This window comes from Eucyclogobius newberryi, unplaced genomic scaffold, assembly GCF_026437365.1.
Source record: "Eucyclogobius newberryi isolate DKJ021-1_F unplaced genomic scaffold, fEucNew1.0.hap1 SCAF_13, whole genome shotgun sequence".
In the NCBI taxonomy this organism is placed as follows: domain Eukaryota; kingdom Metazoa; phylum Chordata; class Actinopteri; order Gobiiformes; family Gobiidae; genus Eucyclogobius; species Eucyclogobius newberryi.
Window position 1 is genome coordinate 14,466,626 of NW_027315757.1, and position 13,954 is coordinate 14,480,579.

The window sequence follows — 13,954 nt, forward strand, 5'->3', positions numbered from 1 at the left end:
CGCTAATGTGTCACAGACTCCACATGCCAGATAAGACCACCGAGTGCCGGGGACCCTCGAGCTGGGCTTGGTTTGGACGACACCCGAGCTGGTTTAGGTCGAAAAATCCGGTCGTGGCGTAAAAAAAACATGGAGCGAGTTCATGTTCATCGAAGGAACTATCTATATTCATTTTGGGTTTGAAGTATTGGGAGTTAAGTGGGGTTATTATTCAAAACAGACAAAGATGAAGGACACAAAGGCAGGTAGGACGACGTGAGGGAAAAGGAGGCAAACGTGGCACGGATAAAGTGTGAAGAGGGCCGAACTGGAGCGGCCGGGACACGACCGGTGCAGCCCGACCGCAGAAGACTGTCCTGCCAGAAGGGGAGGAGACTGAACTCAAACGCAGCGTCGCCCTGTTGGACGGCGTGGGCATGATCATCGGGACCATTATTGGCACAGGGTTTTTCGTCGCTCCGACCGTGGTCAAAGAGGTCAGTTCCCGATCGCGCTGTGCAACGCTGAGCTGGGCGTGACCGTCGCCAAATCGAAGGGCGACTCCGCGTACATCCTGGAGGTTTACGGAGAACTAGCGGCCTTTTCTCAAGAGTGGAAATGCTCATCGTCCGGGCATCTTTGGGGTTCGCCAGGCGCCTGCTCAAACCGCTCTGCACGACCTGCGCGGTGCTGGACGGTCCCGCTAACCTCGCGCTAACCTCTCTGACCTTCATGAACTGCATCAGTGTAAAAGCTGCCACCGAATCTCAGGACCTCTTTATTGCCTCCAAACTGCTCGCTCTGATCACCATCATCTTCTTCGGATTTGCGCTGATCTTCACGAGCCGTACATCACTCCAGAAAAGGCTTTTGGAGGAAGCAAATGGGGCGTCGACCACATCGTGTTGGCTCTGTACGGTGGGTCGGTTGCTTTTGGATGCTGCGACGACCTGAACTATGCGACCGAGGAGATGATCGATCCAGAGAGTCCATCATCATGCCCACGCCTGTAGTGACCATCGCGTACGAGATGACCGACATGACTTCACCGCCATCTCCCCAGAGGTCACGGTCAAGTCTGAGGACGTGAGTTTTGGAGAACATCATCCAGGTTTATTCCTTTCTTTGTTGGACTTTCCCGTCTTGAAGCTGTCAACGGATTTTTTGTCATTCAGCTCGGCGGTTTCATCCCACTGCCCTCCCTCGTCTTCACACGCCTCTTGTCCCTGTTTTACGCCATTTCTCACGACATCTTCTCCGTCGTGAACCTCTTCTCCGCCTGGCTGCGTGTGGGATGCTGCGGCTTCACCAAACCTGACATCACAAGACCTAGCGTCTGTTCATCCTGATGCCGTTTGGTCCCGTGATCGCGGTGTCGCTTCGGGCCGCTCCCTTAAAGAGTCCGTCGGGCATCGTCCTGACGGGGGTCCGGGCGTGGTCGCCGGGATACAAGTGGAAGAAGGGTCACAAGGTGCAGAAGGTGCGGGAGATCTTCACGTCCGTCCCGGAGGAGCAGTGACGCAGAGTGGGCCGGAACCGGGAGTTTGTGAGTTTGTGCAGGCACAAACCAAAGCCGCTTTACTCTGTTGTGTCGTACGACTTTTACAGCACGATAAGTCCAATGAAACGGTCGGTTTATGAAGTGTTTTTGTGTCTTTCCTCTCGAGTCCAGCTTCAGATCCGTCAAAAGTGTGTCTGTTGGTGCAAATCGATTCTTGAAAATGTGTCAAATGTAAACGCAAACAAAATACCACAAATTGCAAATTATTATTTTTGAATTATTCATCTAAATTGACCTTAAAAGTCACTGTTATATTTGTTTTTGAAAAGAAGATTAAACTTTCCATCAATGACAAAAATCAAGTTATTACATTTGTGACTTGATTTAAAATAATAAACAAAGAAATGAAAGTATCACATTTTCTATACATTTATGGACCATTTCGTTTAATGTTATGGTAAATCATTATTTTCATTTTATACACCCTGTCCAGCTTTTCCACTTGTTTTCTTGTGTTAAAAATGCCTTTTTATAACTTGAATTTGTCTAATACAGGGGTCACCAAACCTTTTTTTCACAAAGGGCCGCATTTTGTAACTTATACTGAACAGAGGGCCTCAAACAACCTGACAATGTTGAATTTGTTGAATGACAAAGTGAATCATTTGGAATTTTGCATTTGACATAGTTTCGATGCCTCCACACATTTAATAAGACTTGGAACATTTGTATTGGATTTTTTAAAATCAACATGCTTGAATTTGTCCAATTTTATAGTAAAAAGTTCTACTTTTTGTTGTTAGGACCAACTAAGGAGGAAGCCGGAGGTCCAACAAAAATTGGTCTTAGGGCCGCATTTGGACCCTGGGCCATAGTTTGGACATGCCTGGTCTAATGTCACAATGTTGCACCACATTCCAGGGTGTATCATATTTTAATGTTAACATAGTGAAATAAATTGTTCTTTTGTTAAAAATCCAGTCCTGGTTTGTTTTTAGTAAAGAGATCACAGCTGTGTTTATGAAGTCAGCAATAAACAAATGAGTTAATTAGCTTAAAATCTGAATATATATAACACACTGACCATAATTGTATTGCAGATTTGACTCAACATTTTGCCCGTTTGTGTAAAGTTTATAGTTGTACTTCCTTGTTGGACACGAGCACAAACAGTTCTGATCTGACACAATAATACCATAAAACACTTTTAATTAGTCCAACCATGGTTTAAACTGTCTCTGTGTCACACACTGATGACATCACAGAGGGATTCAGCTCCACTTTCCGTCTTTTTAAACTCTTATTTCTCAAAATGTCATCACAAACTGCAACTTAACTTATGTTAAACTGTGATAAATATTTTCAACAGGTTCTACACCAACAAACTAAGTCAGAATTAGAAAACCATGATCTTAAGATGGACTTTAAATTGAAGAATGATAAAATTAATAAAAATAAAATACAAGCTTTATTCTTTTTAATTTACACTGTAAAATTCTAACAAAATTCTTCTCAAAATGAATGTTTTTGATTTCCTAAAATATTTTCTATTTCTTAAATTTAAAAATACATAATTAAATTGCCCCAAAAATACATAAACTACACTTTTCATTTTAAATTGTAGAAGATAAAATCTTTTTCAAACTAAAACACATTTATTGAGTCAAACGTACTTTTCAGACAGTGAAAAAAGACAAGACAAAGTTTTTATTTCAGTGTTGTTTTATTGTTCGAATATAAAGAATAAATAACTCCTTAATTTACAGGATATAACACGTCTGTAGCAGTAAGTCCAAGTGAGGTCCATTTTAACAGTCCATAGGTGGCGCTATGTCCATAAATACAAATATATATATATATATATATGTATATGTATAAGGCATTATTACTCTGACCATAAACTCTGGGTACAATAATACTGCTTCTTTACATACGAGATACATTCACGACAGCCTCGTTTTTCACGCCGGCTGAACTTTAAAACACACGTTACAACTGTCGAATCACAGTTTAAAAAATATCATCGATGTGCCAGGAAACGATTCACAAGTTCAGCCATTCGGAAAGTCTCAGCATAAAAAGAAGCCCTTTAAATACGTGGCATATGGTGATAGAAAGAGGACAACAATATCACAAGAATTCGCTCAGAATATTCATGTTTTTACCAGAATTGTAAGAAACTGTTTTGGCAAAAGAAACAGCAGTATTTTAAAAACGAAAACAGCATAACTTGTCTTTCTTTTCTCCACAAAACTGACTCTGCGCCGCACTGTTCCTTGGCATTTAGACGTATAGTAGTACAAATATTCTGGATACTGCGTTCCTGTGATTGAAGTTGCACAGACGAGACATTGGTTTGTCCTTTACTCATTTTACTTTGAACATTTTGAACGTTATTGTACGTTGCAGACAAAGGCGTCGGAGCTGAGACGTCTCCAGTACATCCCAGAAAAAACACTTTCTCATCGTTTGACAGTTTTAAGTTAAAACATCTTTTCTTAAATACGTTGGACATTCGCCCGTTTGCAGCGAAGAACCATCGTCCGGCGTGAATCGTGTCAAATATCGTCCGTAGCGCGTGTACGGAAGCATTTCTTTGTCTGTCGTAGTTTAAAAAAAGCATTTCCAGAGGCCGAGAAGTCCGTTTCTTACTTTGCCTTTTCTGGAAATCAACTGTAAAAAGTTTGAGAAAATGACTTGAAATCGACATTTTGTTTTGACCGGTAAAAGTTTGGTTTACTCACTTTGCATTTCACTTTTCTGACGTGTGCGAAATGAGAAAATTCACCTCATTTCAAACGCAAAGTCCTCACGCAATTTGCCAAAAAGCTACGCAAATAAACCAAAGCCAGTCTCTTCAAGTCCCTCGTAAATGTTCACGTTTTTGCAGCAGTTGATGCGAGATTCCTCCGACGAACGGCGGCTTTTCTGTCATCTGGCGAAAGGTCCCGGCGCGTTTTAGCTGGCGCAGGAGCACTTGCAGTCCGTGATGATGGGGTACTGAACCGGGATCCAGGCGCACTTGAGCCCTCCCCGCCGCTGGACGCACCGCCACCTCAAGACGGCGAGGTGCGTGGAGCTGGAGGGCCGGCACTGCATCCCCTCGGGCACGGAGCAGGAGCGCTTGTTCAGGCAGCTGCCCGCCCGCACGTACCGGGGCCAGAACCGCGCGCCCAGGTCCGTCCACGTGTAAACCACCGGGCAGAAGGAGTATGCCCACAGCCACTGCTGCAGGCGCCGCTTCAGCTTCTTGCTCGCCCTCAGCTTCTTGCCCGAGTGCGCGTCGAAGTCCACCGCCCGGATCTCCTTGGGCAGGATCCCGCTCGGCTTCTGCGCGTCCGGGAAGTCGTCGTTGGCGTCGTATCCATCCGCGTTCGGGGGGAAGACCGCCAAAAACCGGGGGTCGAAGTCGCCCAGCGTGCTGCGCAGCTCCGTCTCGTTGAAGTCCCGCTCTTTGGGGTCGAAGATGGGATCGGGGTCTTCTTTGAGCTCCACCAACGGCAAACTGTCGCTCGGGATGGGTCGGAGGAGAAAGTAATGCTGGCAAATCCCGTTGTGGATGAGCAGCGCGAGCGACACGGCTAAAAGAACCGTGCTGTCCATTTTTGGGGAGAGGTCGAGCGGCGAAGCTAGAAGGACGTTCCCATCTCACGGGCGAGAAGCGGAGCGGGCGGCGAGGCTCGGGGGAGGTCGGATCCACGTTTGTGTCGTCATGGTGCGACGGGAGGAGAGTTCAGACTGTGAGGAGAGAAGCGCCGGCCTGGGGCTTTTGTATGAGGCCAGGGCGGGGGGGCGGGGCTAAGAGAGTGCAGGGGGCGGGGCTAACAGAGGGAGAGAGGAGAGAAAGAGAGAGAGGCATGAGCAGAGGGCGGAGCTGGAACAGGCTCTAGAGAGAACTCGACTTTATTGAGTGAGATTAATCACAAGAATGCATCTTGTAAAACTTACCTTTATAATTACTTATAAATGTAATAAGATAAGATAAGATAGATAACCTTTATTTGTCCCACAATGGGGAAATAATAAATAGCAAATAATAATACAAAACAGATAACTTATAAAAAGCACTCTTGTAGAAAAACTCTTATAAAAACCTCTCGTACTCTAAATGAAAATAACACTTTTATGACAGTATGATTATGACAGTTTTGCACATGAGTATGACAGTGTTGCACATGATTATTACAGTATTGCACATGTCGGTGTAATCCCTCATTCGTCCAGGCGTGTTCCATAGTAGAAAAAGCTTCAGTTGTAGTCATCTGGACTCAGTTTAAACTGAGTCCAGATGACTACAACTGAAGCTTTTTCTACTAAGTATTGCACATGGTTATGACAGTGTTGCACATGATTATTACAGTATTGCACATGGTTATGACAGTATTGCACATGAATATGACAGTATAGCACATGAGTATGACAGTATTGCACATGAATATGACAGTATAGCACATGAGTATGATAGTATTGCACATGATTATGACAGTGTTGCACATGAGCATGACAGTATTGTGCATGAGTATGGCAGTATTGCACATGAGTATGACAGTGTATTGCACATGAGTATGACAGTGTATTGAGTATGACAGTACTGCACATGAGTATGACAGTATTGCACATGAGTATGACAGTGTATTGAGTATGACAGTACTGCACATGAGTATGACAGTATTGCACATGAGTATGACAGTGTATTGCACATGGAGATGACAGTATTGCACATGATTATGACAGTGTATTGACAGTGTATTGCACATGAGTATGACAGTGTATTGCACATGGAGATGACAGTATTGCACATGGGCATGACAGTATTGCACATGACAGTATTGTGCATGAGTATGACAGTATTGCACATGAGTATGACAGTATTGCACATGAGTATGACAGTATTGCACATGATTATGAAAGTATTGCACATGATTATGACAAAACCTTTATTCATGAGACTATTCGTGGCTGAAGAGCTGGAGGTCACATTGTCCTGCATTCACACAACATTCATATCTGTTATGCTGCTCCCACAGCTCGGACGACTCTACAGACTGAGCTTAAACTTTGTGAGCTGTGAATCCTATGAACATTGTTTATGCCTTACACTTTATTGTAATTGTAAATCCTTTTATTCAACCTCTAAAGTCTTTGTAATTGGCCGGATCAAACTCTCAATAGAAATCTAGCTCTCGGTGGGTCTCACTGTTAAAGAAGCGTTACTAAATTAAACGTTCTGTGCAGATCACAAACGGACCCACCTCCTCGGGGTCTTTGCAGTTTTGACTCGTAGTAGTAATGAAGCCTGGAAGACCTAACTCCACCCATCTACGTCAAGGCCACCTGCTCCCCAGCTCAACCAACGCACCCAGTCCGGCCTGTCCATCTGTGAGAGTTCAGATCCCTCCTTCACCACGGAACTCCTCCAGGTTTCTACTTTTTCCCGTGGATGTTTTTGTAGTTTTTCCTGGCCGAGAAGGAGGGTCCAAAGGACAGGGGATTCCCACGACATCGCCCCTCGCACCGGCTCCCCATCTTCAATCAACGCACCCAAGTTACTCCTCCCCGCGGCACGTGGCACCTCTGCTCCCAGCGCACAGCCGGTCCGATATGAACCCTCACTCAGTTGGCTCGGCCGCTTCAGACCGTACTGCGACCCACCACCTCCCCTCCTCCTCCTCTGCATCCGTCTCATCCTAATCATCTACCCTCTCACCATATCTACCACCACCAGTCTCCAGGCTCTGGGGGGAAACATCTAATACAAATAGATCATGGAGTGCCCATGATCGCAATGTCTTCCGTCGGGGTCTGAGCGCCAAACAACTCACGTAATAAAGCTTGCTAAACAGTCCTTTCTGTGTCGTCTGAGTCTCTCCAGGGTGAATTGGCCTATTCCAAAGTAAAGTAACTAAAGTACAAGCTGTGATTAGGCCCTGCATTGTTCTGCTTCAAACATTGATTTTTATAAAGAAACAAAACTAGAGGATTAGTTCAGGTTCAGGTGACTTTATTTACACTCAGTAGAACAGATTTGCAGCTGTCGTTGTCTTTCATACTTGAGTTAAAGATAAAAGAACCTTTATTAGTCCCAAAACGGGGAAATTCCAAGTGTAGGGACGACGAATAGAAACATGTAATGATAAGATCAAGATAAAAAAATAAGTCTTGCAAACCTGATTTTTACCTCTTTCTCTCTTGTTTGGCTGTAAAATGCTCGTAACACATCGTGATAGAAGATCTAAGGTCATTAGAAGCATGAAATGACACAAAAAAACAATAAAACGAGCCCAAGACTTAAACCGTTACAGTTAGAATAAAACCACAACACAGATGAATAATTAAGGTGCAATATCCAGCGTTAAGTCTTTGTGCAGACGGCGCAACACGTTTAGCTGTCGACTGACGAGCGGCGGCAAAACCCTCAAGAAATGTCACCAAAACACGTTTCATGGACTTGTTTACTCGACAAGCAAACAGCAACGATTTTCTGAATCGCGCCTCTTTCGCCGGAAAACGCTCTAAACACGTCGCCTTTTTTACGCGCCGTCTGCTGGAGCCGCGGGGAGCCGGGCTTTACGATATTTCGGCGCTAAAAACACACAAACACACGCGCGCACTGCCGACATTCTCCAGCGTCGCCGGAGCGTAGACTCGCTGGCGTAGACTCGGCGGCGTAGAATTAGCTCATTCAGATGTGGCACAGTCGGACGTTTATCCGTCGCTGCGCGCTCGCTCCTTCCACTCGGAGGTTAGCGCCGCGCGACAGTTTTCGTTCGGTCGGCGGTGGCGTTTGTTTATTTATTTGGGACTCGTTTGGACGTTTTTTATTGAGGCGCCGCGACAGAATGAAATATTGAGAGAAGCGTCTTATTAAAAAGCGCAAACGCTGCGCGGTCGCCACGTTCGGAAGCGCTAGTGAATTGACCGGATAACCACTCTGCCGCCAAAACGAGTCGAAAATGAGTCATGTTTTACTCTCGGCGCAGTAAAAGTAACTCGCGAGTTTGTATGTGATTTATATAGAGTTAATTAATTAGGTTTAGTCTTGTAAAAGTCTGTCGCGGCTGTTAAAATGTCCGAGAGCGTTTTCATCACGGAGCGAGTCAGGTAAACGTGACGATATGATTTTGTTCCGTCAAAAAATGGAAATTAAGTTTGAGTTTTATAGATCTTTCATTCAAATGTTGAGTTTAGTAAAGAAAAAAACAAGCCGATCCACATGTGTCCGCCATCAGCGTGTCTGATAAACACACCTGCTCAAACCTCCTGAGCTGCAGTGGCTGATGGGATTATTCCAGGTCTGAACAAAACTCTAGGATTTCTTTTGTTTTTGACTCTGATCTTAAACATAAACACGTTCACTACATTTTAGAACATTAAACTAATAAAATGTATTTATCTGGGAGGTAAAATTATTTGTGGCGTAATTTTGAGCCAAACTTGAGCATAATTTCCACTTTAATTTTCCGTCGTTCATTCCGTTCAAAAGGACAAACTGGGAATGACACACAACGGCCACAAGGGGCAGAGCAGAGACATAACGACATATCGACTGACCTGGATCAGACCAGAGGGTATCGAGTTCTACACAATATCGATCTGGAAACTTCCTGATGAATATTTGTCGCAAACAAACTTAACGAGACGAGAAATCCAACGCACAGACATGTTCCTCGTTCTTAAAGGCACAAAACTCTCTTAAAAAGCAAAAATAGTCTGTAAATCTGCTAAAACGGGCCAAAGTGCGTGTGTGTGGGCGTCGCCATGTTTGTGAAGCTTTTGCGATTGGTCCGTCACACACAGCAGCTCAAACCCAACACCGCGAGATACAGACCCCAAATAATAATAAAGAAATAAAGTACTTTAATACTGTATTGTCTGGAGTATAAGTTGCACCAGCCAAAAAATGCATAATAGAGAAGAAAAAAACATATATAAGTCGCCCTGGAGAATGAAATGCAGTTGCAAGTGTGAAAATAACAAATAATATCACATATAAGTCACTCCGGAGTATAAATATATAAGTGTAAATATAAGTATAAGTCGCACCCCGGCCAAAACTATGAAAAAAGGTGCAACTTATAGTCTGGAAAATACGGTAAAACACAGTAAACGATGATAACTTCCGGATGCTTTGTTCCTGCTTCTTCGTTCCTCAGTTTCATCACAAGAACATCACAAACGTTCTCCTCCTTCAGAAACACAGACCCCGGGATAATTGAACCTTGTTGTTCTCCGCGCGTGCCCCAAACGTGGGCCTGGCTCGTAAAGCGTTCGGTGTATTAATGACGGGCGTCTCGGAGCGGCGTCTGGAGGAGCCGAGGTCCGTCGCCCGTTTGGAAACGTCCCGCTGGGTTCTCTTCCCTGAAGAAGTCCAGACGTCCATTTTGGCAGACGCCTCCGGAACGCCGGTCACGCCCCCGGAACGCCGGCCGCTCAGACTCTGGACCTACAGACTCTGGACCTACAGACTCTGGACCTACGGACTCTGGACCTACAGACACTGGACCTACAGATTCTTGACCTACAGACTCTGGACCTACAGACACTGGACCTACGGACTCTGGACCTACAGACTCTGGACCTACAGACACTGGACCTACGGACTCTGGACCTACAGACACTGGACCTACAGATTCTTGACCTACAGACTCTGGACCTACAGACACTGGACCTACGGACTCTGGACCTACAGACACTGGACCTACAGATTCTTGACCTACAGACACTGGACCTACAGACTCTGGACCTACAGACACTGGATCTACAGACCCTGGACCTACAGACTCAGGGCCTACATACACTGGACCTACAGACTCTGGACCTACAGTCTCTGGACCTACAGACTCTGGACCTACGGACTCTGGACCTACAGACACTGGACCTACAGATTCTTGACCTACAGACACTGGACCTACAGACTCTGGACCTACAGACACTGGATCTACAGACCCTGGACCTACAGACTCAGGACCTACATGCACTGGACCTACAGACTCTGGACCTACAGTATCTGGACCTACAGACTCTGGACCTACAGACACTGGACCTACAGATTCTTGACCTACAGACACTGGATCTACAGACACTGGACTTACAGACTCTGGACCTACAGACTCTGGACCTACAGACTCAGGACCTATAGACACTGGATCTACAGACACTGGACCTACAGACTCAGGACCTACAGACTCTGGACCTACAGACTCTGGACCTACAGACTCAGGACCTATAGACACTGGATCTACAGACACTGGACCTACAGACTCAGGACCTACAGACTCTGGACCTACAGACTCTGGACCTACAGACCCTGGACCTACAGACTCAGGACCTACAGACTCAGGACTTACAGACTCTGGACCTACAGACTCAGGACCTATAGACACTGGATCTACAGACACTGGACCTACAGACTCTGGACCTACAGACCCTGGACCTACAGACTCAGGACCTACAGACTCAGTCCTACAGACACTGGACCCACAGGCTAAACATTTGTCCCGTTTGTCCCAGTTTGAACCATTTGTGTAAAGTTTATAATTGTAGTTCCTGGTTGGACGTGAGCACAAATATGACATAGAGGTGATGTCACAGCTGTTACCTAGCAACCAGACTGTAAACAAGAGCCAAAGTCCACATAAATAACAGCTCTGATCTGACATACAATAATACCATAAAACGCCTTTATTTAGTCCAACCATGTGTCGCACACTGATGACATCACAGAGGGATTCAGCTCCACTTCCTGTCATTTTAAACTCTGATTTTTCCAACTTAACGGACGTAAAACTGTGATAGACATTTACCACAGATTAAACACCACTAAACTGAGCCAGAATTAGACAAAAAAAGAGAAAGTGTCATAAACTTTGTGTAAGTCATCTCGACATAAACAAAGACATTGTGCGTTTGTCTGCTTTACTGTATTATGTTCATATTTATTACTCTATTATATTCATATTTATAACTGTACTTTATTTATATTTATAACTGTACTACATTTATATTTATTACTGTATTATATTCATATTTACACAAGCTGGCGAGACCTATTAATCTCGTAAGGCCGTGCGAAGCACGGCTGCGAAAGTGCGCACGTAGTGCGCACGAAATCGAGCGCGAAGCGCTCGCCCACTTCCAAACACTCACTAACGCACTCCTTCACTCATGCACGCCCCGTGCATACTAATTAGTAGTAGGAAAATGGAACATTACCGTTGTAAACGGGCGAAGCCCGTGCAAAAGTGCGCACTAAACGAGCACTTTACATTGAGATGACGACCGCGAAGCGGTCGTCATCCCCATATAAAGCACTCATTTGCGCTAAGTAGCTCACAAATACGTTCCCCATCTCTTGCATGTTCCGTGCATATAAGCATGTAATGCAAAAATTGAACATTATTACTGTATAGAGGGCCAAAAACACAAAGTGGGCGGAGCCCACTCAAAATTAACGAAAGTACCCGTCAGTGACCAGGGACCCACACCATGAAGTAGGAAAGCGCGAGCGCTTTCCGAAAATGTATAGTTTATGATATTTGAAAAATGGGAAACATTGTTTTCGCATCGGAATATTATTCTTTCTTCTTCTTCTTCTTCTTCTTCTTCTTCTTCTTCTTCTTCTTCTTCTTCTTCTTCTTCTTCTTCTCGGGACCAACCCCCCTATTTTTCACCCAGTGAACATTGACGAAAAGTCACAAAAATGTTCACACCTCTAAAAATCGTGCCTCTCTACATTCTGGCTATTTCCCTTTTCTAAAATAAAAAAATTGGCGCGTCAGCGCCCCCAAATGTACCAAAAATGCATTGAGAGATGGGAAATAACCCAAAAAAAATCTGATCGTAGAATCATGAAATTTGGCGCAGAGGTAGATGGTGACAAGAGAAGTAAAAAATATTATTACGGCAACGCCGTCCGCCCAACCAAATGTCGGCCATATTGCTTCAAAAATGGCTAAACATGACTTCGGAGTTTTTCCAAACGTCGTACTTTTACGAACTCCTCCCAGGGCGTTGGCCCTAAAAAGCTGAAATTTGGTGAAAATGCTACTGAGGAGTGGGACATCAAAAGTTATCCAAATTACATTGATACCTCTCACGGTCTCTGTGCGGCAAAGCCGCAAACTGTAGCTAGAATTTCAGAAATCTCCCATATTTAAAATTTCTGCCGTTTGCGCAGATAAAGTCCGAATAGCGTCAAATTAGAATCAGTTGTTAAACTCTTTGCCCTAAACCTACTTGAAGTGAAATAAATTCATTTGGCGCCTCAGCGCCCCCTACAGATTTTATATGGAGGTTAAATGTTTAGTTTTGCGAAATTATATGAAATTTGACACACAACTCAATTTTAGCATCCCCATCAAAAAAGTCAATGAGACCCATGTCATAATTGTTATGGCGTTGCCGTAACGATGACCGAAACCTTTCATGTTATTCCAATGGGGAAATCGCCAGAACATGTTTACACTTTAGACTTTCACAAACTCCTCCCAGGGCGTCAGCCCTATTAACCTGAAATTTGGTGAGACTCATCTTCAGGACCATCAAAAGTTATCCACATTTTCATTCAAAGAGTCACGGTGTCTGTGCGGCAAAGCTGCACATTTTGCCAAGAATTCAAAATAAAATAGCTTTTTGATGGTAAAACAAAGGGGAGAAGATGTGACAGCGTCACAGATTCAGCAGTAGGCGTAATAAAAGGACAATTGGGGCGCGTTAGCGCCCCCTCCTCTTGCGGCGTGGCGGCGGTGTGGCGGCGGTGTGGCGAGGGCCGATCATTGCCGCTTGCGGCTATATCTTCTTCTTCTTCTTCTTCTTCTTCTTCTTCTTCTTCTCGGGACCAACCCCCCTATTTTTCACCCAGTGAACATTGACGAAAAGTCACAAAAATGTTCACACTTCAAAAATCGTGCCTCTCTACATTCTGGCTATTTCCCTTTTCTAAAATAAAAAATTGGCGCATCAGCGCCCCCAAATGTACCAAAAATGCATTGAGAGATCGGAAATGACCCAAAAAAAATCTGATCGTAGAATCATGAAATTTGGCGCAGAGGTAGATGGTGACAAGAGAAGTAAAAAATATTATTACGGCAACGCCGTCCGCCCAACCAAATGTCGGCCATATTGCTTCAAAAATGGCTAAACATGACTTCGGAGTTTTTCCAAACGTCGTACTTTTACGAACTCCTCCCAGGGCGTTGGCCCTAAAAAGCTGAAATTTGGTGAAAATGCTACTGAGGAGTGGGACATCAAAAGTTATCCAAATTACATTGATACCTCTCACGGTCTCTGTGCGGCGAAGCCGCAAACTGTAGCTAGAATTTCAGAAATCTCCCATATTTAAAATTTCTGCCGTTTGCGCGGATAAAGTCCGAATTGCGTCAAATTAGAATCAGTTGTTAAACTCTTTGCCCTAAACCTACTTGAAGTGAAATAAATTCATTTGGCGCCACAGCGCCCCCTACAGATTTTATATGG

At 44.5% G+C, this 13,954-nt stretch overlaps 1 protein-coding gene and 1 pseudogene across 1 annotated transcript; one reads left to right on the top strand and one right to left on the bottom strand.

The window, feature by feature from the left end:
- Window positions 1-226: 226 nt before the first annotated feature.
- On the top strand, window positions 227-1,498 carry LOC140358766 (large neutral amino acids transporter small subunit 1-like; annotated as a pseudogene).
- A 2,940-nt stretch (window positions 1,499-4,438) lies between these two features.
- Window positions 4,439-5,198, bottom strand: nog1 (noggin 1). The gene has a single exon (XM_072442121.1). It carries the CDS (start codon window positions 5,081-5,083, stop codon window positions 4,439-4,441), a length of 645 nt encoding a protein of 214 aa, XP_072298222.1. The 5' UTR covers window positions 5,084-5,198.
- Window positions 5,199-13,954: the final 8,756 nt, after the last annotated feature.

Bases quoted from the DNA above. Each gene is read 5' to 3' on its own strand.
- nog1 (XM_072442121.1), bottom strand. From the start codon at position 5,083: ATGGACAGCACGGTTCTTTTAGCCGTGTCGCTCGCGCTGCTCATCCAC.